General features: G+C 48.0%; 1 protein-coding gene across 2 annotated transcripts; it reads left to right on the forward strand.

Annotated features, from left to right (window-relative positions):
* The first annotated feature begins 603 nt into the window (after nucleotides 1–603).
* Nucleotides 604–23013, forward strand: XYLT2 (xylosyltransferase 2). 2 transcript variants are annotated; one of them, XM_075349666.1, is made up of 11 exons: nucleotides 604–861; nucleotides 1132–1546; nucleotides 2891–3066; nucleotides 13966–14168; nucleotides 14252–14332; nucleotides 14725–14941; nucleotides 15031–15207; nucleotides 16543–16805; nucleotides 20388–20568; nucleotides 20807–21140; nucleotides 21960–23013. In XM_075349666.1, exons 1-11 carry the CDS (start codon nucleotides 730–732, stop codon nucleotides 22280–22282), a joined length of 2502 nt encoding a protein of 833 aa, XP_075205781.1. In that variant the 5' UTR covers nucleotides 604–729; the 3' UTR covers nucleotides 22283–23013. The 2 variants fall into 2 exon arrangements, with proteins under 2 accessions (XP_075205781.1, XP_075205782.1); XM_075349667.1 differs by having other exon boundaries at nucleotides 1318–1546.
* Nucleotides 23014–24934: the final 1921 nt, after the last annotated feature.

Below are 24934 nucleotides of genomic sequence, written 5' to 3' on the forward strand. Positions count from 1 at the left end.
GTGTGACAGTGTGTGTGTGTGTGTGTATATATATATACTTATATACTTTATACGGTATGTATACATATATATACGCATATATACTGTATGTACTGTATATATACATACAGTGTGACAGTGTGTGTGTGTATATATATATATATATATATATATATATATATATAGATATATATATATAGATATATACAGTATATAAATATATATTATTATTTTGGGGTTTTTTTTAACTTTTTTAGCTTTCTACTGTATTTATCAGACTGCTCGTGCTACATACAGGAATATAGCAAAAACCACGTCTCCTACGAGCTCCAGTCACGCAGCTTTCACAGGAGTGTGTTATGATGACACATATGGGGGTCCTCAGAGGACCCCCTCCCCCCCCCTTCCCCCTGCTGTTATGTAACCCCTTGGCGTATAACAATGAGCCTCTTTCATAGGCTGACCCAGTGCAGAGCTGCCGGCCACCACTAGAAACAACTGCCACGTGGTTTATGCCCACAGGTTGTCAGGCAACCAGGGACGCCACGTCGAAGGTCTGTCCGCGCACCGGAAGCGGAGTTGTTGCAGTGATGACGTTTCCCCGTGCGACTGACCCTGGCGGCCATCTTGCTTGTGGGTATCTGCTATAGGCAGCAGTGCTGGGCGCCAGTGCTGAGTTATGTGGCGGCGGAGGCGCACTGCAGGGGAGCTCCGGGAGCACGGCTGCCGATAACTCGCTGTGCCGGAGACATGGCGGCCAGTGCCAGGGTGCTGAAGCTGGGGCGGCGGTACAAATACCTGGCAGCGGCCGCCCTGGCTCTGCTCCTGTTACAAGGCCTGGTGGTGTGGAGCTTCAGCGGGCTGGACGAGGACGGAGAGATTGTAAGCGCTGCTGCCCGAGGATGGGGTGATGGTGGGCAGCGCTGGGGGCTGCATTCCCTGCGGCACAGGGCAGGGGTCGGGGTATATTGGGGCATGCAGTGAAATGTATGTTGATCATGGTGCACATGTTGGGCAGTGAGACCCATGGTTGGCACACTATCACCCATTGTAACCTGGCAGTATTGACACACGAGTGCCCGCTGACTTTTCTTCCTTTGAGCCGTTGTCGCCCGCCTTCCTGCTTTGCTGTGATGACTTTTTGTATTCCAGAATGCCCCCCAGAAGAGGAGTAGGAGCCCCGATAAGGCGGAACACTCCAAGGACCCTGACAGTTCCGCAGGGCGCAGATCTTGGAGATCGAAAATAAAGGGAGGGAGAGCGGGCAGTGAGGTAGCCAGAGTGGCAAAAGAGGCTAATACAAAGTCCAAGCTGAGCACCCGTATCCATGTCCCACAGGAAACATGGGCCAACCTGACCAGAGACGGGGACACGGGAAGCGTAGAAGGACCTCACCACAACGACCACGGCTTCACCCGCAAATGTGAAATCAAAGGAAAGGATGCCTTGTCGGCATTGGCAAGAGCGCCTACCCAAAAGTGCCAGCAGGAGATTGCCAACTTGGTGTGTTTACACCAGCAGGGACGGCTCATGCCAAAAAGCTTGCCACGTTACTGCCACATAACAGGTAACCTATCTATATGTGTATGAATCGTGTGATGTACCAACCTGCCATAGGTGCCCGTGGGTACTCCGAGAACGTCACGTCTCTGCTTCTCCAGACTCCCTTTTATTTATTACGGATGTGTATGGTGGTTGGTTCCGGGTAGGTGGCACCATGCTTTATCTTTGGTAGAGGTGTTGGCAGGACTTGAATAGTCATCAGGATGGAGGGTGATGAAGGATTTCATGGGTGGCTTTCTGAGTGAAGATGAATGTGTGCTGGTTTCCCTTCTTATGGCCTGTATGCTTCATACTCTAAAGGCCCCGTCACACACAGAGATGAATCTTTGGCAGATCTGTGGTTGCAGTGAAATCATGGACATATTGTTCCATTTGTACACAGCCACAAACCTGGCACTGATTGTCCACAATTTCACTGCAACCACAGATCTGCCTCAAAATCCTTAAGGCTATGTGCCCACGCTGCGGATTTTGCCGCGGATTTTCCGAAAATCTGCAGCAGCGGCACTTCCAAGCCATTTCAATGGCATTTTGGAAATGCTGTGTCCATGCTGCGGATTTTTCCGCGGCGGATTTGCCGCGGATTTTGATCCGGAAAAATCTGCAGCATGTCCATTATTGTTGCGGATTATGGTGCGAATTTTGGCTATAGAATTGGGAAAAAAAAAAATCCGCATCAAAATCCGCTGCAAATCCGCGGCAAAAATATGGTGCGGATTTGCCGCGAAAGTCGCGGATTTCATGCAGAAAAATGCGCAGGTACATTCTACCGTGGACACATAGCCTAAAGGGGTTGTCCACTGAGGAAACAAGTTGTGAAGGGCTTAAGTGGTTGAAATAAAAAAAAAAAAAATTAGGCCATACGTGGCCTCACCCAGCCAACCTCTCCAGATTCTGGTCCTGTCTCAACACAGAAGAAATGCCAGCTCAGACCATCCCCGGCTATGGCAGGTCACCGCTGGTTCTAGTGATGGGCTGAGTGGGCAAGGCACAAATCAGGACGTAGAGACATGGGCGATCAGCAAGGTGAATTTTGCTGCTTTATTTTTTTAAAACTCGGAGCCCCCCAAAACACCCTCCCTGGATCGAACATAAGAAAAAAAAGTATGGAGTCCGCTATTGTAAGATGTGCCGATTGTTATGGGAATGGCATCCTATGGGAAGGGGCAGGCAGGGTGAGATGACTCCTTTTTCTTTAAATATTCCTTGGGTTCTGGGTGATCTTAGATTTCTCTTTGCAGTGTCTTGGGGTATCCAGGTAAATGTTGTCCCTATGGTTGATATGATGGTGTTAGTTCTCTCTGTCCATATGTAATAAGCGTTATTCCCTGCTTGCTTCATATCGCAGGTAAACTGACATCCGGTTTGCAGTGGGAAGAGAATGATATTGAAGCTCCAGTCCAAAAGAAACCTCTGCGTCTGGTCTTCATGCTTGTTGTACATGGGAGAGCTGTACGGCAGCTAAAACGCCTTATTAAAGCTATATACCACAAAGACCACTTTTACTACATCCACGTGGATCAGGTAAGGGACAATTAATACTGCTGTTATAGGCACTGACATGACTGTCTTTATTTTTGGATGCCAAAATCATATCAGTTAAACATGGATGGCTTCTGTACAGTATCCATTTTTAATGGAGCTTCGTATACTAACTCATTTATGACCTATGACGTTCCAATACGTCGTGATTGGGAAGGGGTTCCCAACCTATGATGTATAGGTACAGCATGACAATCGTGCAAGGCACAGGAGCTGTGTCCGCGTGATGGCTGCCAGGAGCTTGGCTTACGTGACAGCCAAGACCCGGCTCTCAGAGCCAGGAGCAGAGCCTGCACTGCCCCAGCTATTAAATTCCCCCAAATGATATGATCGATGTTGGTTTCAATGTTTTGGAGGGAGGGAGCTCCCTCTTCTGTCTGATCTTCATAGGAGGGGCCCGATCGTTGTCATTACGACCTCCAGGTGAACCAACAATGGAAAGCCTGTTAGGCCATGCCAGGAGCATGGTCTAAAAGGCTTCTGAAGTCAGTGTCTCACTGCCAACTATAACATATTGAGATGCTTTTGAAAGCCCGCAAGGGCAGGGCCCTCTTCCCTCTGTACCAGTTTGTCTATTGTAACTTGTGTATGTATTCTGTATGTAACCCCCTTCTCATGTACAGCACCATGGAATCAATGGTGCTCTATAAATAATAATAATAATTGCAATACATTAAAGCGATCAGGCTAATAAAAGTTAATGTCCCATATAATAACTAAGTAAAAAAAGTAATTGTAAAAATATTTTTAATAATCATAAAATGAAGAACAAATAATTGAACATAATTTGCCAATAAATAGATATATTTATGTAAAAATAAAAAAAGTGCACATATTTGGTATTGCCGCGTCCAGAACGACCCGATCGATAAAACTGTCAGACTAGTTAACCCCTTCACTGAACACCGTAAAATAATAAAAAAACATAGCAAACAACTTTTCATCGTACAGCTGACAAAAAAGTGGAATAAAACGTAATCAAAAAGTCATATGTAAATAAAAATGGTACTGCTGAAAACATCGTCTTGAACTGCAAAATAACAGCTGCCATACAGCTCCATCAGGAAAAGATAAAAAAAAAAGCTGCCAACCTGCCATAGGTGCCCTCTAAGAATGCAGCAATGCAAAAACTGTTTTGTGTTTTTTTTTTTTTTTTGTTTTGTTTTTTTTTGGTGGAAAAGTGGCAAAAAATGTAAATGTGGTATCGTAATCGTATTGGCGCAAAGAATAAAGCTGTTTTAATTTTATGATGGTGAATGGTAACAAAAAAAAATCCTGAATTGCTGTTTTTTTTTTATTCTGCCTTAAAAAAGTGGAATAGAAGGCGATCAAAAAATATATTGTGGTCCAAAATGGTACCAATAAAAACTCCAACTCATCCCACAACTAAAAAGTCCTTGAAAAATAAACTGTAGACTTCAAAATTCGATGATGCGCAAACCCTTTATTTTGGGAAAAAAAGTTTTGTTTTTTTTAGCTTGATAATAGCCATACGCTCTCACATCGGATGTCATACGCTAGTGTGACTTTAGCGTAAGGCAAGGCTCAGTTATCCTGTGCTCTACGCTGAGCTCTTACATCAGCGATTACGCCTAATTTACGGGCTATATGTCTACAGAAGCACAAACTGGGCCTAATGTTCAAGCACTACATTGTACTGAGCACTACAAGGGCTTAGTTGCAATTTTTAAATGATTGCTTTTGACACAATGGATGTTTTCCAGAGACACAATTGACACTACACCCGCAGATAATTCCCAGAGGGGTGTAATTTCTATATTGTGGTCACTTGAGGGGGTTTCTGTTGTTCCTGCACTTAGGGGCTCTGCAAATGGGGTCCACAATATATTATAGGAAAATCTGTGCTCCAATAGTCACTGTTTTCCTCCCGAGGCCTGCCATGTGGCCAAACAGTATTGTACAGTCACGTGGGGTATTGCCACGTTCAGGAGAAAGTATGGGTCCTTTTTTACAAGTTTTCCATGTGAAAATTGGAAATCTTGTGTTAAAACAATATTTTAGTGGTGAAAATGTAATTATTTTTTCTTCACCGCGTCATAATAAATTCTGTGACACACCTATAGTGACAATATGCTCACTGCACCCTTAGATGAATTCATTGAGGGACACAGTTTGTAAAATGGGGTCACTTATGGAGGGTTTTGCTTTACTGGCACCTCAGGGGGTCTGCCAATGTGACATGGCACCTGAACACCATTCCAACTAAATCTGAACTTCAATATGGTGCTTCTTCCCTTCACTTTGACCACATATATGGGGTCTTGACGAACTCTGGAGAAATTGTGTAACAAATTGTAGTCAATTATCTCCTGTGACCCTTTTTGAAAATGAAATTTTTTGTGCCAAAGCAACATTTTAGTGGACAAATATGGTAATTCTTCTTTTCTTCGGCGCTCCATTGGGAGACCCAGACGATTGGGTGTATAGCACTGCCCTCCGGAGGCCACACAAAGCAATTACACTAAAAAGTGTAAGGCCCCTCCCCTTCTGGCTATACACCCCCAGTGGGATCACTGGCTCACCAGTTTTCTGCTTTGTGCGAAGGAGGTCAGACATCCACGCATAGCTCCACTGTTTAGTCAGCAGTAGCTGCTGACTCTATCGGATGGAAGAAAAGAGAGCCCATATAGGGCCCCCAGCATGCTCCCTTCTCACCCCACTTGCGGTTTGTAAGGTTGAGGTACCCATTGCGGGTACGGAGGCTGGAGCCCACATGCTGCTTTCCTTCCCCATCCCCCTGAGGGGCTCTGTGGAAGTGGGATCTTACCGGCCCCCGAACCCTGAGGCCGAGCTCCATCCACAGACCCAGAGACCCTGCTGGAGGAGCTGAGTACAGTCAGGGACAAGGCCCTGCAACGTTCAGGTACTCTGTGTCCCCGCACAGACAGGCTACGCACACTCCAGGCTTGCTGGGTGTGCTAGTGCGCCGGGGACACTAGCGCTGCGCGCTCGGGTTAGAGTCACTGCAGCTTAGCTGAGTGATTTTTGTCTTGGGAACTACCGCGCCGGCCGCTCCGGGAGCGGCGGCGCCGCTGGGACTTGTAGTGCGCCGGGGACTCGCGCTGCCCGCGCTTTTACGGCGGCAGCGCTCATAAATCTAGTCCCCGGCTTTTGCGGCCTAGTTACGGTTCGTTCCCGCCCCCACCCTGTCAATCAGGGAAAGGGAGAGACGCTGTGCAATAGGCAGCGCCGAGGGCTGGAGCCTTATTTACATGCTCCAGCCCTCTCACTGGGCACAGTGGGGACGCAAGTTTCCCGCTCTTGGTCTCAACACGCCCAGGGCCCGCCCCTCTCCACAGGACGCCGGCAGCCATTCCTGCATGCAGTCTGGCTGGAGAACGGACACAGGCTCTGGGGGACTCAGACAAGGGACTCTGGCGACCACACACCCGCGTTTATGCGGGCGGTAAGCTGCACATAAGTGCTGGCCCCACTAGTGCCACAGTGTTATTTGGTGCTTTTTTTCTCTGTACCATATATATTTATATTGCACTGTACAGTCGCTTCTTGGCTTATACCCTCATTGCTCTGAGGAGACAACAACATGTCATCCGCAAAACGCAAGGGTGCCAAGGCACAGGCGGTACGCACTGCTTGTGCCGCATGTGGGGCTAATCTACCGGCAGGTTCCAATGACCCCCATTGTGTGCAATGTTCAATCCCTGTGCCACTTCGTCAGCCAGAGTCTATGGTAGTAGTGGCCCAGGCAGAGACGCCTGTGAACCCTGCCCCGGTGACGGGGACAGAATTTGCAGTTTTTGCTGATAAGATGTCTGTGACTATGACAAAAATCCTGGAAACCTTGCAGTCCAGGCCAGTTTCTCAGACCATGGACACTGCTGTGTCTATGCTCCCCGGTCCCCCTCAGTTGGAACTAATCCGTACTTCAAGGGGGTCCCAGGCATCACAGGCTGAAGACTCTGACTCGGATGACAGTCCCAGGCAGCCTAAGCGGGCTCGCTGGGAAAGACCCTCGCCGTCATCACACTGGTCAGGGTCTCAGCGAGACGAGGCTCTGTATGAAGAGACAGAGGTGGGTGATCAGGAATCTACTCCTGACACCGCTCTCAATCTAGATACCCCTGATGGTGACGCTATGGTAAATGATCTTATAGCGGCCATCAATAGACTGTTGGATATTTCTCCCCCCAGCCCCTTCTGCTGAGGAGGCAGCTGCACAGCAGGAGAAGTTCCAGTTCCGGTATCCTAAGCGTAAATTGAGTACTTTTCTGGACCACTCTGACTTCAGAGAATCAGTCCAGAAACATCATGCTTATCCAGATAAGCGTTTCTCCAAACGTCTTAAGGATACACGTTATCCCTTTCCCCCTGACGTGGTCAAACGCTGGACCCAGTGTCCAAAGGTGGACCCCCCAATCTCCAGGCTTGCGGCTAGGTCCTTAGTTGCAGTGGAAGATGGGGCTTCACTTAAAGATGCCAATGACAGACAGATGGACCTTTGGTTAAAGTCTGTCTATGAAGCTATCGGCGCGTCGTTTGCTCCAGCATTCGCGGCCGTGTGGGCACTCCAAGCTATTTCAGCTGGCCTGGCACAAGTGGACTCTATCATACGTCCAGCAGTGCCGCGAGTAGCGTCCCTAACTTCGCAAATGTCTGCGTTTGCGACTTACGCTATCAACGCTGTCCTGGACTCTACGAGCCGTACCTCAATGGCGTCTGCCAACTCTGTGGTTTTGCGCAGAGCCTTGTGGTTAAAGGAATGGAAAGCAGATTCTGCTTCCAAGAAATGTTTAACCAGCTTGCCACTATCTGGAGACAGACTGTTTGGTGAGCAATTGACTGAGATCATTAAACAGTCCAAGGGTAAGGACTCCTCCTTACCCCAGCCCAGATCGAGCAAACCTCAACAGAGGAAGTGGCAGTCGAGGTTTCGGTCCTTTCGAGGCTCCAGCAAGACCCAATTCTCCTCGTCCAAAGGGACTCAGAAGGAGCAAAGGAGCTCAGATTCCTGGCGGGCTCATTCACGCCCCAAGAAAACAACCGGAGGAACCGCTTCCAAGGCGGCTGCCTCATGACTTTCGGCCTCATCCCTCCGCATCCTCGGTCGGTGGCAGGCTCTCCCGCTTTTGCGACATTTGGCTGCCACAGGTCAAAGACCGGTGGGTAGCAGACATTTTGTCTCACGGGTACAGGATAGAATTCAGTTCTCATCCTCCGCCTCGGTTCTTCAGAACCTCCCCACATCCCGACCGAGCAAATGCCCTTCTGCAGGCGGTGTGCTCACTAAGAGCAGAAGGAGTGGTGATCCCTGTTCCTCTGCAGGAACAAGGGCAAGGTTTTTACTCCAATCTCTTCGTGGTTCCAAAAAAGGACGGCTCGTTCCGTCCTGTTCTGGACCTAAAGCTGCTCAACAAGCATGTGAACGCCAGGCGGTTCCGGATGGAATCCCTCCGCTCTGTCATTGCCTCAATGTCTCAAGGAGATTTCCTTGCATCAATAGACATCAAAGATGCTTATCTCCACGTGCCGATTGCTACAGAGCACCAACGTTTCCTACGTTTCGTGATAGGAGACGACCATCTCCAGTTCGTAGCTCTGCCATTTGGTCTGGCGACAGCCCCACGGGTTTTCACCAAGGTCATGGCGGCAGTGGTAGCAGTCTTGCATTCTCAGGGACACTCGGTGATCCCTTACTTGGACGATCTACTTGTCAAAGCACCCTCTCAAGAGGCATGCCAACACAGCCTGAATGTTGCGCTGGAGACTCTCCAGACTTTCGGGTGGATCATCAACTTTTCAAAGTCAAACCTGGCACCGACTCAATCACTAACGTATCTTGGCATGGAGTTTCATACTCTCTCAGCGATAGTGAAGCTTCCGCTGGACAAGCAGCGGTCACTACAGACAGGGGTGCAGTCTCTCCTTCAGGGTCGGTCGCACCCCTTAAGGCGCCTCATGCACTTCCTAGGGAAGATGGTGGCAGCAATGGAGGCAGTCCCGTTCGCGCAGTTTCATCTGCGTCCACTTCAATGGGACATTCTCCGCCAATGGGACGGGAAGACAACTTCCCTAGACAGGAAAGTCTCCCTTTCTCAGACGGCCAAGGATTCTCTGCTATGGTGGCTTCTTCCCACCTCATTATCGCAGGGAAGATCATTCCTGCCCCCATCCTGGGCAGTGGTCACGACAGACGCGAGTCTGTCAGGGTGGGGAGCAGTTTTTCTCCACCACAGGGCTCAAGGGACGTGGACTCAGCAGGAATCCACCCTTCAGATCAATGTTCTGGAGATCAGGGCAGTGTATCTTGCCCTATTAGCCTTCCAGCAGTGGCTGGAAGGAAAACAGATCAGAATTCAGTCGGACAACTCCACAGCGGTGGCATACATCAACCACCAAGGTGGGACACGCAGTCGGCAAGCCTTCCAGGAAGTCAGACGGATTCTGATGTGGGTAGAGGAAAGAGCATCCACCATATCAGCAATTCACATCCCGGGCGTAGAAAACTGGGAAGCAGACTTCCTCAGTCGCCAGGGCATGGACGCAGGGGAATGGTCCCTTCACCCGGACGTGTTTCAGGAAATCTGCCGCCGCTGGGGTGTGCCGGACGTCGACCTAATGGCGTCTCGGCACAACAACAAGGTCCCGACCTTCATAGCGCGGTCTCGCGATCAAAGAGCTCTGGCGGCAGACGCCTGAGTGCAAGATTGGTCGCAGTTCCGGCTCCCTTATGTGTTTCCACCTCTGGCACTCTTGCCCAGAGTGTTACGCAAGATCAGATCCGATTGCGGCCGCGTCATACTCGTCGCCCCAGACTGGCCGAGGAGGTCGTGGTACCCGGATCTGTGGCATCTCACGGTCGGCCAACCGTGGGCACTACCAGACCGTCCAGACTTACTGTCCCAAGGGCCGTTTTTCCATCGGAATTCTGCGGCCCTGAACCTGACTGTGTGGCCATTGAGTCCTGGATCCTAGCGTCTTCAGGATTATCCCAAGGGGTCGTGGCCACCATGAGACAGGCTAGGAAGTCCACTTCTGCTAAGATCTACCACAGAACCTGGAAGATTTTCTTATCCTGGTGCTCTGCACAAGGAGTATCTCCCTGGCCATTCGCGTTACCTGTTTTTCTTTCCTTCCTGCAATCTGGGTTGGAAAAGGGCTTGTCGCTCGGCTCCCTTAAAGGGCAAGTCTCGGCACTATCCGTGTTTTTTCAGAAGCGTCTAGCACGACTTTCTCAGGTGCGCACGTTCCTGCAGGGGGTTTGTCATATCGTACCTCCGTACAGGCGGCCGTTAGATCCGTGGGATCTAAACAAGGTCCTTGTTGCTCTCCAGAAGCCGCCCTTCGAGCCTCTGAGGGATGTGTCACTTTCTCGACTCTCACAGAAAGTGGCCTTTCTGGTAGCGGTCACGTCTCTTCGGAGAGTGTCCGAACTAGCAGCGCTGTCATCCAAGGCTCCTTTCCTGGTGTTCCACCAGGACAAGGTAGTGCTGCGCCCCATTCAGGAGTTTCTCCCTAAGGTGGTATCCTCTTTTCATCTTAATCAGGATATCTCCTTGCCTTCCTTTTATCCGCATGCAGTTCATCGGTATGAAAAGGATTTACATTTGTTGGATCTGGTGAGAGCACTCAGAATCTACATTTCCCGCACGGCGCCACTGCGCCGCTCGGATGCACTCTTTGTCCTTGTCGCTGGTAAGCGCAAAGGGTCGCAGGCTTCCAAAGCCACCCTGGCTCGATGGATCAAAGAACCAATTCTTGAAGCCTACCGTTCTGCTGGGCTTCCGGTTCCATCAGGGCTGAAGGCCCATTCTACCAGAGCCGTGGGTGCGTCCTGGGCATTACGACACCAGGCTACGGCTCAACAGGTGTGCCAGGCAGCCACCTGGTCGAGTCTGCACACTTTCACCAAACATTATCAGGTGCATACCTATGCTTCGGCGGACGCCAGCCTAGGTAGAAGAGTCCTGCAGGCGGCAGTTGCCTCCCCGTAGGGGAGGGCTGTCTTTGCAGCTCTAACATGAGGTATTTCTTTACCCACCCAGGGACAGCTTTTGGACGTCCCAATCGTCTGGGTCTCCCAATGGAGCGCCGAAGAAGGGAATTTTGTTACTTACCGTAAATTCCTTTTCTTCTAGCTCCTATTGGGAGACCCAGCACCCGCCCTGTTGTCCTTCGGGATTTTTGGTTGTTTTTCGGGTACACATGTTGTTCATGTTGAATGGTTTTCAGTTCTCCGACGTATCTTCGGAGTGAATTTGTTTAAACCAGTTATTGGCTTTCCTCCTTCTTGCTTTTGCACTAAAACTGGTGAGCCAGTGATCCCACTGGGGGTGTATAGCCAGAAGGGGAGGGGCCTTACACTTTTTAGTGTAATTGCTTTGTGTGGCCTCCGGAGGGCAGTGCTATACACCCAATCGTCTGGGTCTCCCAATAGGAGCTAGAAGAAAAGGAATTTACGGTAAGTAACAAAATTCCCTTCTTTCACACCCAATGTTATACCATTCCGTGAATCACCAGAGGGTTAAAATTGCTCGCTACACCCAAAATGAAATCCTTGAGAGGTGTATTTTTCAGAATCAGCTGACTAGTTGGGGGAAGGGGGTTCTGCTGTTTTGTAATGGGATTATCAAGTGTGACATGGCGTCCGCAATCTATTCCAGCCAAAATGGCAGCCCTTCTGAGCCCTGCCATGTGCCCAAACGGTAGTTTTCATTACACATGGGGTATCGGTTTACTCAGGAGAAATACAGTGTATTTTCTCTTGTTTTTCCTCGTGAAAGGATTTGACGACAAAACATTTTTCCCACAAAAATGGGACTTTTTTTTTTCATTTTCATGACTCAATAGTTTAATCTTTTAAGCACCTGGGGGGTTCAAGGTGCTCACCAAACATCTACATAAATTCCTTGAGAGGTTAAGGGTACCTTCACACTTAGCGATGCAGCAGCGATCCGACCAGCGATCTGACCTGGTCAGGATCGCTGCTGCATCGCTACATGGTCGCTGGTGAGCTGTCAAACAGGCAGATCTCACCAGCGACCAGTGACCAGCCCCCAGCCAGCAGCGACGTGCAAGCGACCCTGCGCTTGCACGGAGCCGCCGTCTGGAAGCTGCGGAGACTGGTAACTAAGGTAAACATCGGGTATGGTTACCCGATGTTTACATTAGTTACCAGCGCACACCGCTTAGCTGTGTGTGCAGGGAGCCGCGCACACTCAGCGCTGGCTCCTTGCTCTCCTAGCTACAGTACACATCGGGTTAATTAACCCGATGTGTACAGCAGCTACATGTGCAGAGAGCCGGAGCCGGCAGCACAGGCAGCGTGAGAGCTGCAGAGGCTGGTAACTAAGGTAAATATCGGGTAACCACCTTGGTTACCCGATGTTTATCTTGGTTACAAGCTTACCTCAGCTGTCAGACGCCGGCTCCTGCTCCCTGCTCGCTTCATTTGTCGCTCTCTCGCTGTCACACACAGCGATCTGTGTGTCACAGTGGGAGAGCGCCTTTGAAGAAAACGAACCAGGGCTGTGTGTAACGAGCAGCGATCTCGCAGCAGGGGCCAGATCGCTGCTCAGTGTCACACACAGCGAGATCGCTAATGAGGTCACTGCTGCGTCACAAAAAGCGTGACTCAGCAGCGATCTCGGCAGCAATCTCGCTGTGTGTGAAGCACCCCTTAGTTTCCAAGTTGGGGATATTTATTGGGGAGCTCCACTGTTTAGGCACAAGGGGCCCTCCATGGCGTCTACTATCGATACCAGCCAATTTTGCGTTCCAAAAGTCAAATGGTGCTCCTTCCCTTCTGTGCCCTGTTGTGCGCCCAAACAGTAGCTTTCCACCACATACTGGGTACCGGTGTACTTAAGAGGAAAAATGGTACAAGTTGTATGGTGCATTTTCCTCTGTTACCCTTGTGAAAATGCCGATTCTGATCAGAAAAGGAGGCACAGACACATAAATATTTTGCACGTACTTGTATGACTGTAATTTGGATTTTACCATGAGCAGTCCAGGAGTCCTGCTAGAGTTGGAGGGAAAAGTTGTAAGAAAAGATTATACATCGATTCTGACATGGATTTCTTAAACATGTACACCAACATCATCAGGTCTAAGGGGTACTTCTTACATAGCGAGTTCGCTAGCGAGATCGCTGCTGAGTCACGGTTTTTGTGACGCACCAGTGACCTCATTAGCGATCTCGCTGTGTGGGACACTGAGCAGGTATCTGGCCCCTGCTGTGAAATCGCTGCTCATTACACAGTGCTGGTTCATTTTTTTTTTTTGGACGTTGCTCTCCCTCTGTGAAGCACACATCGCTTTGTTTGAGCAACGATCTGAATGAGCAGGGAGCCGGCGTCTGGCAGCCTGCGGTAAGCTGTAACCAAGCGAAGCCCTTTGCTTCGTTACCTGATATTTACCTTGGTTACTAGCGTACGCTGCCCTCAGGCTGCCAGTGCTGGCTCCCTGCACACGTAGCCGGAGTACACATCAGGTAAATAAGGAAAGTGGTTTGCTTAGTAACCCGATGTGTACTCTGGCTAGGAGTGTAGGGAGCCAGTGCTAAGCGGTGTGCGCTGGTAACCAAGGTAAATATCGGGTAACCAAGGGAAGTGCTTTGCTTGGTTACCCGATAATTACCTTAGTTACCAAGCGCAGCATCGCTTCCACGCATCGCTGGGGACTGGTCGCTGGTGAGATCTGCCTGATTGACAGCTCACCAGCGACCATGTAGCGACGCACCAGCGATCCTGACCAGGTCAGATCGCTGGAGCGTCGCTAAAGTGTGACGGTACATTAAGATCAGTTTTATGTAGTGTAAAATCTGATGATGAGAAACGAGCCCTTTTTATCATAACCGATCACCTTTCATGTTGTATGTCCTTCTTCTTGCCTTCGCAGCGTTCTAATTACTTGCATAATGAAATGGTTCAGATAGCACAACATTACAGCAATATTCGTGTCACTCCATGGCGCATGATCACAATCTGGGGTGGTGCCAGCCTGCTCACCATGTATTTACGTAGCATGCAGGATCTGCTTGAGATGAAGGACTGGCCATGGGACTTCTTTATCAACCTGAGTGCCGCTGACTACCCCACCAGGTGAATGGAGTATATTTGCTCTTGTTTTAGCAATCACCTTAGCAATCAAAGAATACAATGTATCTTTTTTGTCTTCTGTGTAGGACCAATCAGGAGCTGGTTTACTTTTTATCAAAATACAAAGATAAGAACTTTCTTAAATCTCATGGCCGTGATAACGCTAGGTAAGTATATGTGTACAGATGACGTTGTGCTGTAGCTGACATTTTGACTTTTCCCCCATTTTGTGCACCATAACATCTATAAACTCAGTTAATAGAGGAATGATTGTACATCCAATTCCCCGGCGAAGAGACCACCATATTTGGGGGCAGTTTTTTTTTGTGTCCATCAGAGATATGTGACATGTCCTGTGGATAGTGGCTAGTTTCCTGCCAGCGTTGAGAAACACGTGATGGTGTCTCCACGGTGTTGGATGTTGATCTCCCTAAGGTCAACCATCCTTGCTTATGATGTCCTGTGGATATGCCACAATTGTCCAACCCCTTTAAGCAGAATACATTGATTCCTATGATGAGTGTCCTCGTCTTGTACACATTTTTCTTTCTTATTGTAGGTTCATTAAGAAGCAAGGAATAGATCGTCTTTTCCATGAATGTGATTCCCACATGTGGCGTCTTGGCGAGCGGGAGATTCCAGAGGGTATTGTGGTTGATGGTGGCTCGGACTGGTTTGTCCTAACTCGACCATTTGTGAATTATGTGATTTACACTGAGGATGTCCTCGTGTCTGAGCTCAGGCGCTTCTACAAATACACTTTGCTCCCTGCTGAGGTAAGGGACTGTATACACACGCACCTCTGGGGCTGGGGACCTACTGTGTAATCGATGTGCACTCACTGTTGGATGTCTTCACTTTTCAGTCATTCTTTCACACTGTCTTGGAGAATAGTAAAGACTGCAATACATTCGTGGATAATAACTTGCGAGTGACAAACTGGAACCGGAAACTAGGCTGCCGTTGCCAGTATAAGCACATTGTGGACTGGTGCGGCTGCTCCCCTAATGACTTCAAACCACCAGATATTGCTCGATTAAAGGTAGTGTTCGCCTTATATTCTGTAATAATCCTAAACTGTCCAGGCATAAGAGATCCTCTAGATTAGGATCCCCAACCTGTGGTTCAGGAGCCACATATGGCTTGCAAACCTTTGATGTGTGGCTCACAGCAGTCATCTAGCTTAATGCATTAGCAACAGGTCTCTAGATGGTGACTTTTGTGAGTAGACCAACATAAAGTAAATCTAAACGGGAGTAAGGTAGGAACCCCTGGGTTTTGGTACTGTCTTGGTGTGATTTCTGTGGAAAAGCTTTTGCTGTCATTAAACCGATAATGGGGAGCTGGATGTGGCTCGCAACCCTCTCAAGGTCAGAAAGGTTGGAGACCTCTGCTCTAGATTAAAGGGAACCTGTCACCAGATTTGGTAACTAAGATGTGGCCACCACCACTAGGCTCTTATATACAGGATGTTAGAATGCTGTATATAAGAGCCCAGGCCTCTGTGTAAAACGTAAAAATCACTTTATAATACTTACCTAAACGGTTGGTTCGGTGCAGACAGGTCAAATGGGTGTCACCGTTCTCTGGGTACAACGCGTCCTCTTTCAGCCATTTTTGTACTTCTGATACCTGGGTGCATGACTCGTCCTACGTCATGCACACAGGCGGGCATTGAGGTCCTGCGCAGACGCACTTTGATCTGCCCTGAGCAGGGCAGATCAAAGTATTGTAGTGCGCCTGCGCAGGATCTCAATGCCAGCGCGTGTGCATGACGTAGGACGAGTCATGCACCCAGGCTTCAGAAGGAGGACAAAGATGACCGAAAGAGGAGGCGCCGGCACCGGAGAATGGAGCACCCATTCGACCAGTCTGCACCGCACCGACCATTTAGGTAAGTATTATAAACTTATTTTTACATTCTACACAGCGGCCTGGGCTCTTATATACAGCGTTCTAACATGCTGTATATAAGAGCCCGGAGGTGGTGGCCGCAGCTTATAGGCCCTAAATCTGGTGATAGATTCCCTTTTAAGGGCTTTTTCAAAGGACTAATACTTTTGACTGTATTTTCAACAAAGGCACTTGGGCGGGTATTTATTTATTTTTAGTCATTCTTATGCCTGCATTGTAATGTGCTGGTTTTTAGAGTCCCCATCCACCCTTTCCAATGCTGATGTTCGGCCTGATGTTATCTATTGCATTGACTTCAATAGGAATTGGGCAGTTTTGGACACTTTCGTGTGTGTCCCCAGACTAAAACTGGGGGTGCAGTTACTTTTTTCTTGAATATTTATTTATTTTTATTTGGTCTTCATGCTTTACTTGGCCCCACAGTACTAACAGACATGCTCATAATCTCCTTTCTTTTACTTAGCAAGTTTCCAGGCCAACATTCTTTGCTAGAAAGTTTGAGTCTTCTGTGAACCAAGAGGCAATGGACATTCTGGATGCTCATGTATTTGGAGAACCAGATCCGTCGACCCAAAGTCTGAAAGCATACTGGGAGAATGTCTACCACAACACGGAAGGAAAAGAGGGGGTCACTGATGTCACCCTGACTGCGTACACGTCATTTACACGGTTATCATTGCATAAACTTCAGAAACCTGAGAAAGAGAACAAAAAGTCTGTCTGCAGGTAACCAAAGACCGAACCTTTGAGTTCTACTTGCCAATTATCTCCATGTTTGGTTGTAGTTGGCATAAAGACAGATGCATCAAGACCGAGAGCGCAGAGTTCTGCATTTTGTTAATTTTATAGACCTAGGCCAGTGAGGGCTAAATCTAGAAGTGTAGGTTCCGACTTAAGAGGTCACTGGCAGATGGGTTACACAATTTGATCAGAGTATGCACTAAGAACGAGCTAACAAATCAAATAGTATTGGGATAGTAACAGAAAAGTTTAACAAGTGAAAAAACAGAATCCCTATAAATTAATTTTTAATTATAATTATTAAAATCACCCAAGTGAAAAACTGCAAACAAAGGTATATAAGGGTTAACAATGCTGGGTGAGGGGTAGATAAATATCAATATCAGTGGGCAGAGGTCCAGAAATTGGTCACATTCACCACAATAGACTATAGATAATAATGACCCTAGTAAGTCTCAAAATCTGACCCCTGCCTACCAACGGAGGGTATTTTGAATATATGATTTCTCTGAAACACCACAGCTTTTCGTAGTCAATCATATACCCAGCTGCCATTGTGTAGCCGCTGTTCAATTTGTGCTGCCTGTGTTTTACATGAGTACCAATGAGGATAGTGATGATAATAGCTGTTAGGCTATGTGCACACGTTGCTTTTTTTTCAGCGCGAAAAAAAACGCACCCTCTGGCAGAGGGGAGAATTGTAAACAATGCTTTTTGAGAAAAACGCATCAAACGCATGCGGTTTTCATGCATTTTTTTTAGGTGCGTTTTTTTTAAGACTTGTCAGTGTTAATAAAGTTGGTTGAACGCAGACCTTTGGAAAAAAAAAACCTGTGATGTCATTTCCTTCTTCTCCACATTCTGTTTGGATAAATGGGAGGGCTTGCAATGGAAGGAGCACCATTTGAATTTTGGAAAAGTTGAAATAAACCTCGCGCACCATGTCACATTAGCAGGGCCCCTTGGGTACCTATACGTCAGAAAACCCCCACAAGTGACCCCATTTTGGAATCTGCACCCCTCAAGGATTTTATTCAGGAGTATATTAAGCATTTTGAATCCACAGCTACTTCACCCAAAATGTTGCTGTAGCAACAATATTCTCACGTTTAGGCCCGTTTCACACGTCAGTGAAAAACACTGACTTTTTTCACTGGCGTGTAAAACACGCACATGTCCCTCCGTGTGCCGTGAATCACGGCACACGTGGGTTGTCTAAGTGCAATTCGGGCTCCGTTCTCCGTGGCCCGTGATTGCACTCAGTAATCATCTCACCTGCGCCCGCTCCCGCTCTCCATGGTGCTGATCGCTCCCGCGGTGCAGCATCCGGCTGGTGCTGACCCCCGCAGTAGCTGCTTCCGGGTCGGCTGTGTCGCGCATCATGAATATGCGCGACAATAATGAGCCGGCTCAGAAGCAGCAAGCTGCACGGGCTGCAGAGAGCGCCGCTGAAGCCGGGTGAGTTAAAATGATTTTTATTTTAAAAGCACGTTTTTTTTTCTGGCACGTGTTTCACGGACCACACCACTGCGTGGTCCGTGGAACATCAGTGATGCCAGAAAAAAATGGACATGTCTCCGTGCGGCAATCACGCACACGCGGGTACGCCGCACGGAGACACGTGCAGTGAAAAATCACTGACGTGTGAGCAGACCCATTCATTATATTGGGTCTGCGTATGTCAGTGATTCTGGTACGTTTAAAAAAAAGCACAAACATACCAGAATCACTGACGTGTGAAAGAGGCCTAAGGCTATGTGGCCATGATCCAGCGACACGGCGTCTAGTACACAGTGCCAGCCTTCCTGCAGCTGCCCATGCCCACGATTTGGGTTCAGGCTGCTGTGGACTTTAGCTCTATTCTACCTGCAGAGAACACTCTCGTCTCCGCAGCATAAATTGACATGCTGAGGCTCGGGAAGCCACGCCACCGGTCAGTTTATGCTGCGGAGAAAAGAAGCACAGTGGGCATGGGATCTCCAAAAATCCTTCCACTGTGCTTCTACTGCACAACGCAGTGTTATGGACGCAGGGAAAACGCTCAGCGCCCATAACGCTGCAAACCCTGATTGTGGACACACAGCCTAAAAAGCGTCAATGGATGAATGGATGTCAAATATATATAACGTCCCACCCCCGCATGCATATTCTAAGCTGGCACCTTTAGTACCTTTCATGTGGCACTAAAGGGTGCCTAGCTTAGTATTTATCCCAAAAAAAAAAACAAACAATGAAAAAAATGGCGTGGGGTCCCTCCTATTTTTGATAGCCAGTCAGGGTAAAGCAGACGGCTGTAGCCTGCAAACCACAGCTGGCAGCTTCATCTTGGCTGGTGATCAATTTGGAGGGCTCCCCAGGTTTTTTTTTTTTATTTATAAATAAAGAATTAAAAAAAAAATAACGTGGGGTCCCCCCAAATTAGATCACCAGCCAAGGTGAAGCTGACAGCTGGGGTCTGGTATTCTCAGGGTGGGAAGAACCATGGTTATTGGACTCTTCCCAGCCTAAAAATAACAGGCCGCAGCCGCCCCAGAAGTGGCGCATCCATTAGATGCGCCAATCCTGGCGCTTCGCCCCAACTCATCCCGCGCCCTGGTGCGTTGGCAAACAGGGTAATAAATGGGGTTGATACCAGATGTGTAATTTCACCTGGCATCAAGCCCAGCAATTAGTGATGTCACGGCGTCTATCAGATACCAGACATAACTAATTGACAGTAAACAAAAGCAAAAAAGAAATGACAAAAAACTTTTTATTAGAAAAAACACTCCCCAAATCATTCCCTTGTTCTCCAATTTAATCAAAAAATTTGAAAAAAAAATGGGTCCGCAGAAATCCATTTGGACGTCCCACGTCGCGTCGACCTTCTAGAATATGGGGACACGTTAAGGGAACGTATCCCCCATTTTCTAGGAGGGCAGACCCTCCATTTGAGAGTGGGTGCCAAAAATCTGTACCCACTCTCCCCGGGTCACAGCTGCAGAGTGCCGAGCAGCCAGCACAGCCAGCACTGTGTTCAGTGTGAGCTATCAGCTGCTCTGCTCATGTGACCGGCCAGCGTGCACTGTGAAGGAGGAGGGGGCCGCGGGGGATCAGCGCTGCGACCGGACAGGTAAGGGGGAATACCGGGGGAATAGGGGGTGACCTGGCAGGGCCTGGGGGGCATTTTTCTGTCGCATGTCTCAAGGCACATGCGACAGAAATCATAGGAGCAGGGCGGCCGGTGCGCTACTGTGCGCGCGGCCATGTTGGATTTTCGGGAGGGGGGTCGGGGCGGGCACTTTGGCGACACCGGGGGCTTTCCAGGACTTTGCCAGGAAGTGAGGTCAACAGGAAACCTCTTGACCTCACTTCCAGGTAAATGCCTGCGTTCTGTGTGCCAACAAAGCCCGCGGACCGCAAAAAAAAAGCAGCTCACTGCGGTGTAGCTGCGTTCTGACCCCACATCATTGATTCAATGGGAAGAGAACGCAGCCACAACGCACAAAAGAAGTGACATGCTGCTTTTCTTTCCGCACCGATTTTTCTAGCGCAGAAAGCTAAACTTTTATTTATTTCTCCCCTTAGCTTCTCTGCAGATGAGTTCCCATCAAGTGTCGAACTCTATTTTCATGATGATCGCTTCCAAGGCTATTTGGTGACCCAGAAAGTCCTTCCAAGTGAGACTCTGGAGTTCTGGATGATGCCCCGAGGCAGCCTGAGAATAATTGACAAGATTGGAGCTTTTAGTCGTGTCCAGAGTTTGGAGGTAAGTTCTGGAGCTTGGGATTATAAGGGGCAATTTCACCTCTACAGGTGTCTGCGCCGAATAAGTGTGAGCTTCAATACTGAACACAGACCACAGACAAGTCTTACACTCATTTCATAAGAAAAAGAATAAAAAGTCACTTTTCCGTTGACAAACACATTTTCATTCTTGGAATGCAAGTATGGAAAAAAGACTTACACTAAACGCCCTCCATGTGATATCTCTTTGATTTTTCTAGGTGGGCACAGAATGGGATGCCAAGGAGCGAATTTTCCGTAATTTCGGTGGTCTTATTGGGCCCATGGATGAACCTGTTGCTGTACAGAGGTGGACACATGGAGTCAATGTCTCCATTACGGTGGTCTGGATTGATCCTACCTACATAATAGCAGCTTCATATGACATTTCAGTTGATTCTGAGGCCGATTTCACGCAATACAAGCCCCCTTTAACGCATCCTCTCCGTCCTGGAGTGTGGCACGTTCGCCTGTTACACTTGTGGGAGCTGTTGGCTGAAGTAAAATTTTTAGTGATGCCACTAACCCATAGGAACAAGGAGCTACTGCAAAAAGGTAAATTCTGTGGGGTACACATGGGGCAGGTACTGAATTTCCATAACGCTAATGTTAAAGGGAACCTATCACCAGATTTGGAGCCTATAAGCTGTGGCCACCACCAGTGGGATCTTATATACAGTATTCTAACATGCTGTATATAAGAGCCCAGGCCGCTGTGTAGAACGTAAAAATCACTTTAGAATACTTAACTAACGGTCGCTGCGATGGAGTTGGGTCATATGGGCGTCTTCATCCTCCGGTGCCGGTGCCTCCTCTTTCGGCCATCTCCGTCCTACTTCTGAACCCTGTGTGTATGATGCGTCCTACGCTCGCCGGTCCCACGTAGGCGCACTACAATACTTTGATCTGCCCTGCTCAGGGCAGATCAAAGTGCGCCTGCACAGGACCTGAATGCCGGCGAGTGTGTATGCGTCATGCACCTCGGCATAAGAAGGACGACAAAGATTGCCAAAACGGAACGGAGATGCCCATATGACCCAACTCCACCGCAGCGACCGTTTAGGTGAGTATTATAAAGTGATTTTTACGTTCTACACAGCGGTCTGGGCTCTTATATACAGCATGTTAGAATGCTATATATAAGAGCCCACTGGTGGTGGCCGCAGCTTATAGGCCCCAAATCTGGTGACCGGTTCCCTTTAATGTATTGTTCCCTGTCGTCTGATATGATAGGAGTCGCACACACCGTGGTATATTTACTACAAAGAAATTGTAACATTAATTTCCTCCTTTCGGTTTTCCATTTAATGGGGGTCATTGTGTAGAAGAGTTCTGAATGTACGTAAATGTCTAATGGTCCCTGTACCCTCTTAGGTGACAGATGGTTACATGCTGGCCCATCTCATGGACAGTACATGGAGCAGGATTTTCAGGCTTTGAGTGGAATCCTAGGTCTTCCTTCACGTGTTGAGATTGAACAGGAGGCTGACAAGAAATCTGACCTGATGGGTGAGGATCTGGAAAGATGGACAGATAACAGTTTAAGTGATTTCTGGTCTGTCGGAGGAATTTGCACCAAGACTGCCTCTACGTTTTGCCCGTCACTTCAAATCTGCTCTGATACGCATTGGAGCTCGTTATCGCCTGACCCGAAATCTGAATTGGGTGTTATCAGACCTGACGGCCGCCTGAGGTAGCAGGAAATAATGGCAACTGGACTCATACCTACAACAAAAGACAGTGCCATTCTGTAGGTGGCACAGCTCTCAACCTGTGCTGTAGAGATCTGATCATCACACCTCGGAGCGAGCAGATAACTGTGTCGCTTCACATACAAGAGCGGGGCACCTTATTGAATGAGGACCCAATGATCATGACTACAATACCACTTCAACTCTGATGTAACCTATATGATCTGCAAGGTGTGCCAAGCTGGTCCAGCATTTCCCATGGGTGCCAAATCTGTTCTGGCCATGAATTTACCTGCTGCTACAAGACAAGCCCTGAAGTGACCAAATACCACATGGGTAGACACTACTATTCCTGCAGGGGCTGGTTCCTCTGGCGGATGACTGTTTCTGTGGATGAATCACGTGTACAAACTTGTTACGAATGACTTTACTAGAGATCACTGACTGCTCGGAGTTATTTCAGTAGTATGGTGATGTCTGCCACCACTGAAGTGGCTCCATTCATCAATCCCGTATGATACTGATGGCAGACATAGGGATGCCAGAATAACTGGCAAGTCTAAAATACAAAGTTTACCAAAGGTTGCCTGTGCAGTGCGGCTTCCTGCGTAAATGTGTGGGGCTGGCGCCACAGGATAGTGTACCCGCAATCATTCTTGTGACGCAATGAAGCACTTTAATAATGTGATTTTTATGGAGTGAGATCTGTCTTAATAAACGATATAATATAATCACTACATTGGTCACTATCATGTCTAAAGGCGGCGTTACACGAGACGATATATCGCCGATATGGCGTCGGGGTCACGGAATCCGTGACGCACATCAGACGTCGTTGTGTGTGACACCTATGAGCGACTCTGAACGATCGCAAATAGGATGAAAATCGTGGATCGTGGACACATCATTCATTTTTAAAAAATTGTTTGTCGTTTGGAATTCAGCCGATATATTGGTACGTTTGACACCCTCCCAATGACTAACAACATTCACTTGACCGCCTTGGTCAAACAATATATCGCTGAACGATGTAGCGTCGCTTGCAAGATTGTTATGTTTGACCGCTAATAAACGACCTATGTGCGATCTCAGCAAATCGTGACACGCCCAGATCATAGTAACGTCGCTCATGAGATCGCCCGATAAATCGCAGCGTGTAACAGGGCCTTTAGTGTATTGAACAGGTTATTTTTTTTGACCTGAACAGAAAAGATGTATTTGTACAATCTGCAACCAGGTTTGTCTAATCTACCCTACCAGACCCCAAAATGTCTGTTTCACATAAAACCTGTCATAAAGCATGGTCTGGTCTTGCTTATCCTGTAACTTGAAGACACAAATTGGATGGAAGAGTCGGGCTTAATGCTTCGCTAGAAAACCACAAAAACAGGAGAGGAGAGAAATTCCTTTCTTTATTTTTCACAGGTCAACGCGTTTCAAAGGCATCTCCACCTTCTTCATCAGGACAAAGAAAGAACCTTCTTTCTTTCTTTGTCCTGATGAAGAAGGCGGAGATGCCTTTGAAACGCGTTGACCTGTGAAAAATAAAGAGAGGAATTTCTCTCCTCTCCTGTTTTTGTGGTTTTCTAGCGAAGCATTAAGCCCGACTCTTCCATCCAATTTGTGTCTTCTATTGCTAAATCGGGGCTGCGGCTGACCACTTTATGCATTAAATTGCTTCATGCCTACATAGGAGTTGTGCCTGTCACAACCGCATTAGGTGAGTACCTGTCTCACCATTTCTACTCACCTGTCTATCAGATAAGACCCTATTTGCGCTTTTCTTCCACAGTTTCGCCTGTTATGCTGTAACTTGACATCCAGTTTTTTTTGCAGTGGGCAGATCATTTTTATTAGCATTCTACCAGCACTACAGGTGCTGAATCTTCTTTATCCTCACTTCTCAGCGTGGATTTCTCCTGCCACTGTCCTTTTGTCTATCTGTTATACCGCTACGCTGTTTTCACCTAATTGCAAAGACCCGTTTTAACTTCCTGTAATCCGTTTTGGCATCTTTACTGTTACGAGATGGATTACACTTAGGAGGCAGTGGACAGCTCAGATTTTATTATTACTAATAATAATAATATTTATTCATTTATATATCGCTATTTCTTCCACAGCGCTTTACATACATTAGCAACACTGTCCCCATTGGGGCTCACAATCTAAATTCCCTATCAGTATGTATTTGGAGTGTGGGAGGAAACCAGAGTACCCGGAGGAAACCCACGCAAACATGGGGAGAACATACAAACTCCTTGCAGATGTTGTACTTGGTGGGAATTGAACCCAGGACCCTAGTACTGCAAGACTGCAGTGCTAACCACTGAGCCACCGTGCTTTTTTGGTGCCAATTCATCAAGACTGACTTTGTTTATGACAGTTTTGATGAGAAAATGGCACTCCTGATTCAGTAAGAGGTCTGCACCCGGAGTGCATGGTGACTCAGTGGTTAGCACTGCAGTCTTGTAGCGCTTGGGTCCTGGGTTCAAATCCCACCAAGGACACCATCTGCAAGGAGTTTGTATGTTCTCCCAGTGTTTGTGTGGGTTTCCTCCGGGTTCTCCGGTTTTCTCCCACACTCCAAAGACATACAGATAGGGAATTTAGATTGTGAGCCCCAATGGGGACAGTGTTGCCAATGTATGTAAAGCG

Source organism: Anomaloglossus baeobatrachus, chromosome 5 (assembly GCF_048569485.1).
Source record: "Anomaloglossus baeobatrachus isolate aAnoBae1 chromosome 5, aAnoBae1.hap1, whole genome shotgun sequence".
In the NCBI taxonomy this organism is placed as follows: domain Eukaryota; kingdom Metazoa; phylum Chordata; class Amphibia; order Anura; family Aromobatidae; genus Anomaloglossus; species Anomaloglossus baeobatrachus.

Excerpts from the sequence above, each read along its gene's own strand:
- XYLT2 (XM_075349666.1), top strand. The coding sequence starts at position 730 with ATGGCGGCCAGTGCCAGGGTGCTGAAGCTGGGGCGGCGGTACAAATAC. Across the intron at positions 14,333-14,724 it reads CATGGCCGTGATAACGCTAG|GTTCATTAAGAAGCAAGGAA; the intron begins GTAAGTATATGT and ends TTCTTATTGTAG. Across the intron at positions 14,942-15,030 it reads ACACTTTGCTCCCTGCTGAG|TCATTCTTTCACACTGTCTT; the intron begins GTAAGGGACTGT and ends TTCACTTTTCAG.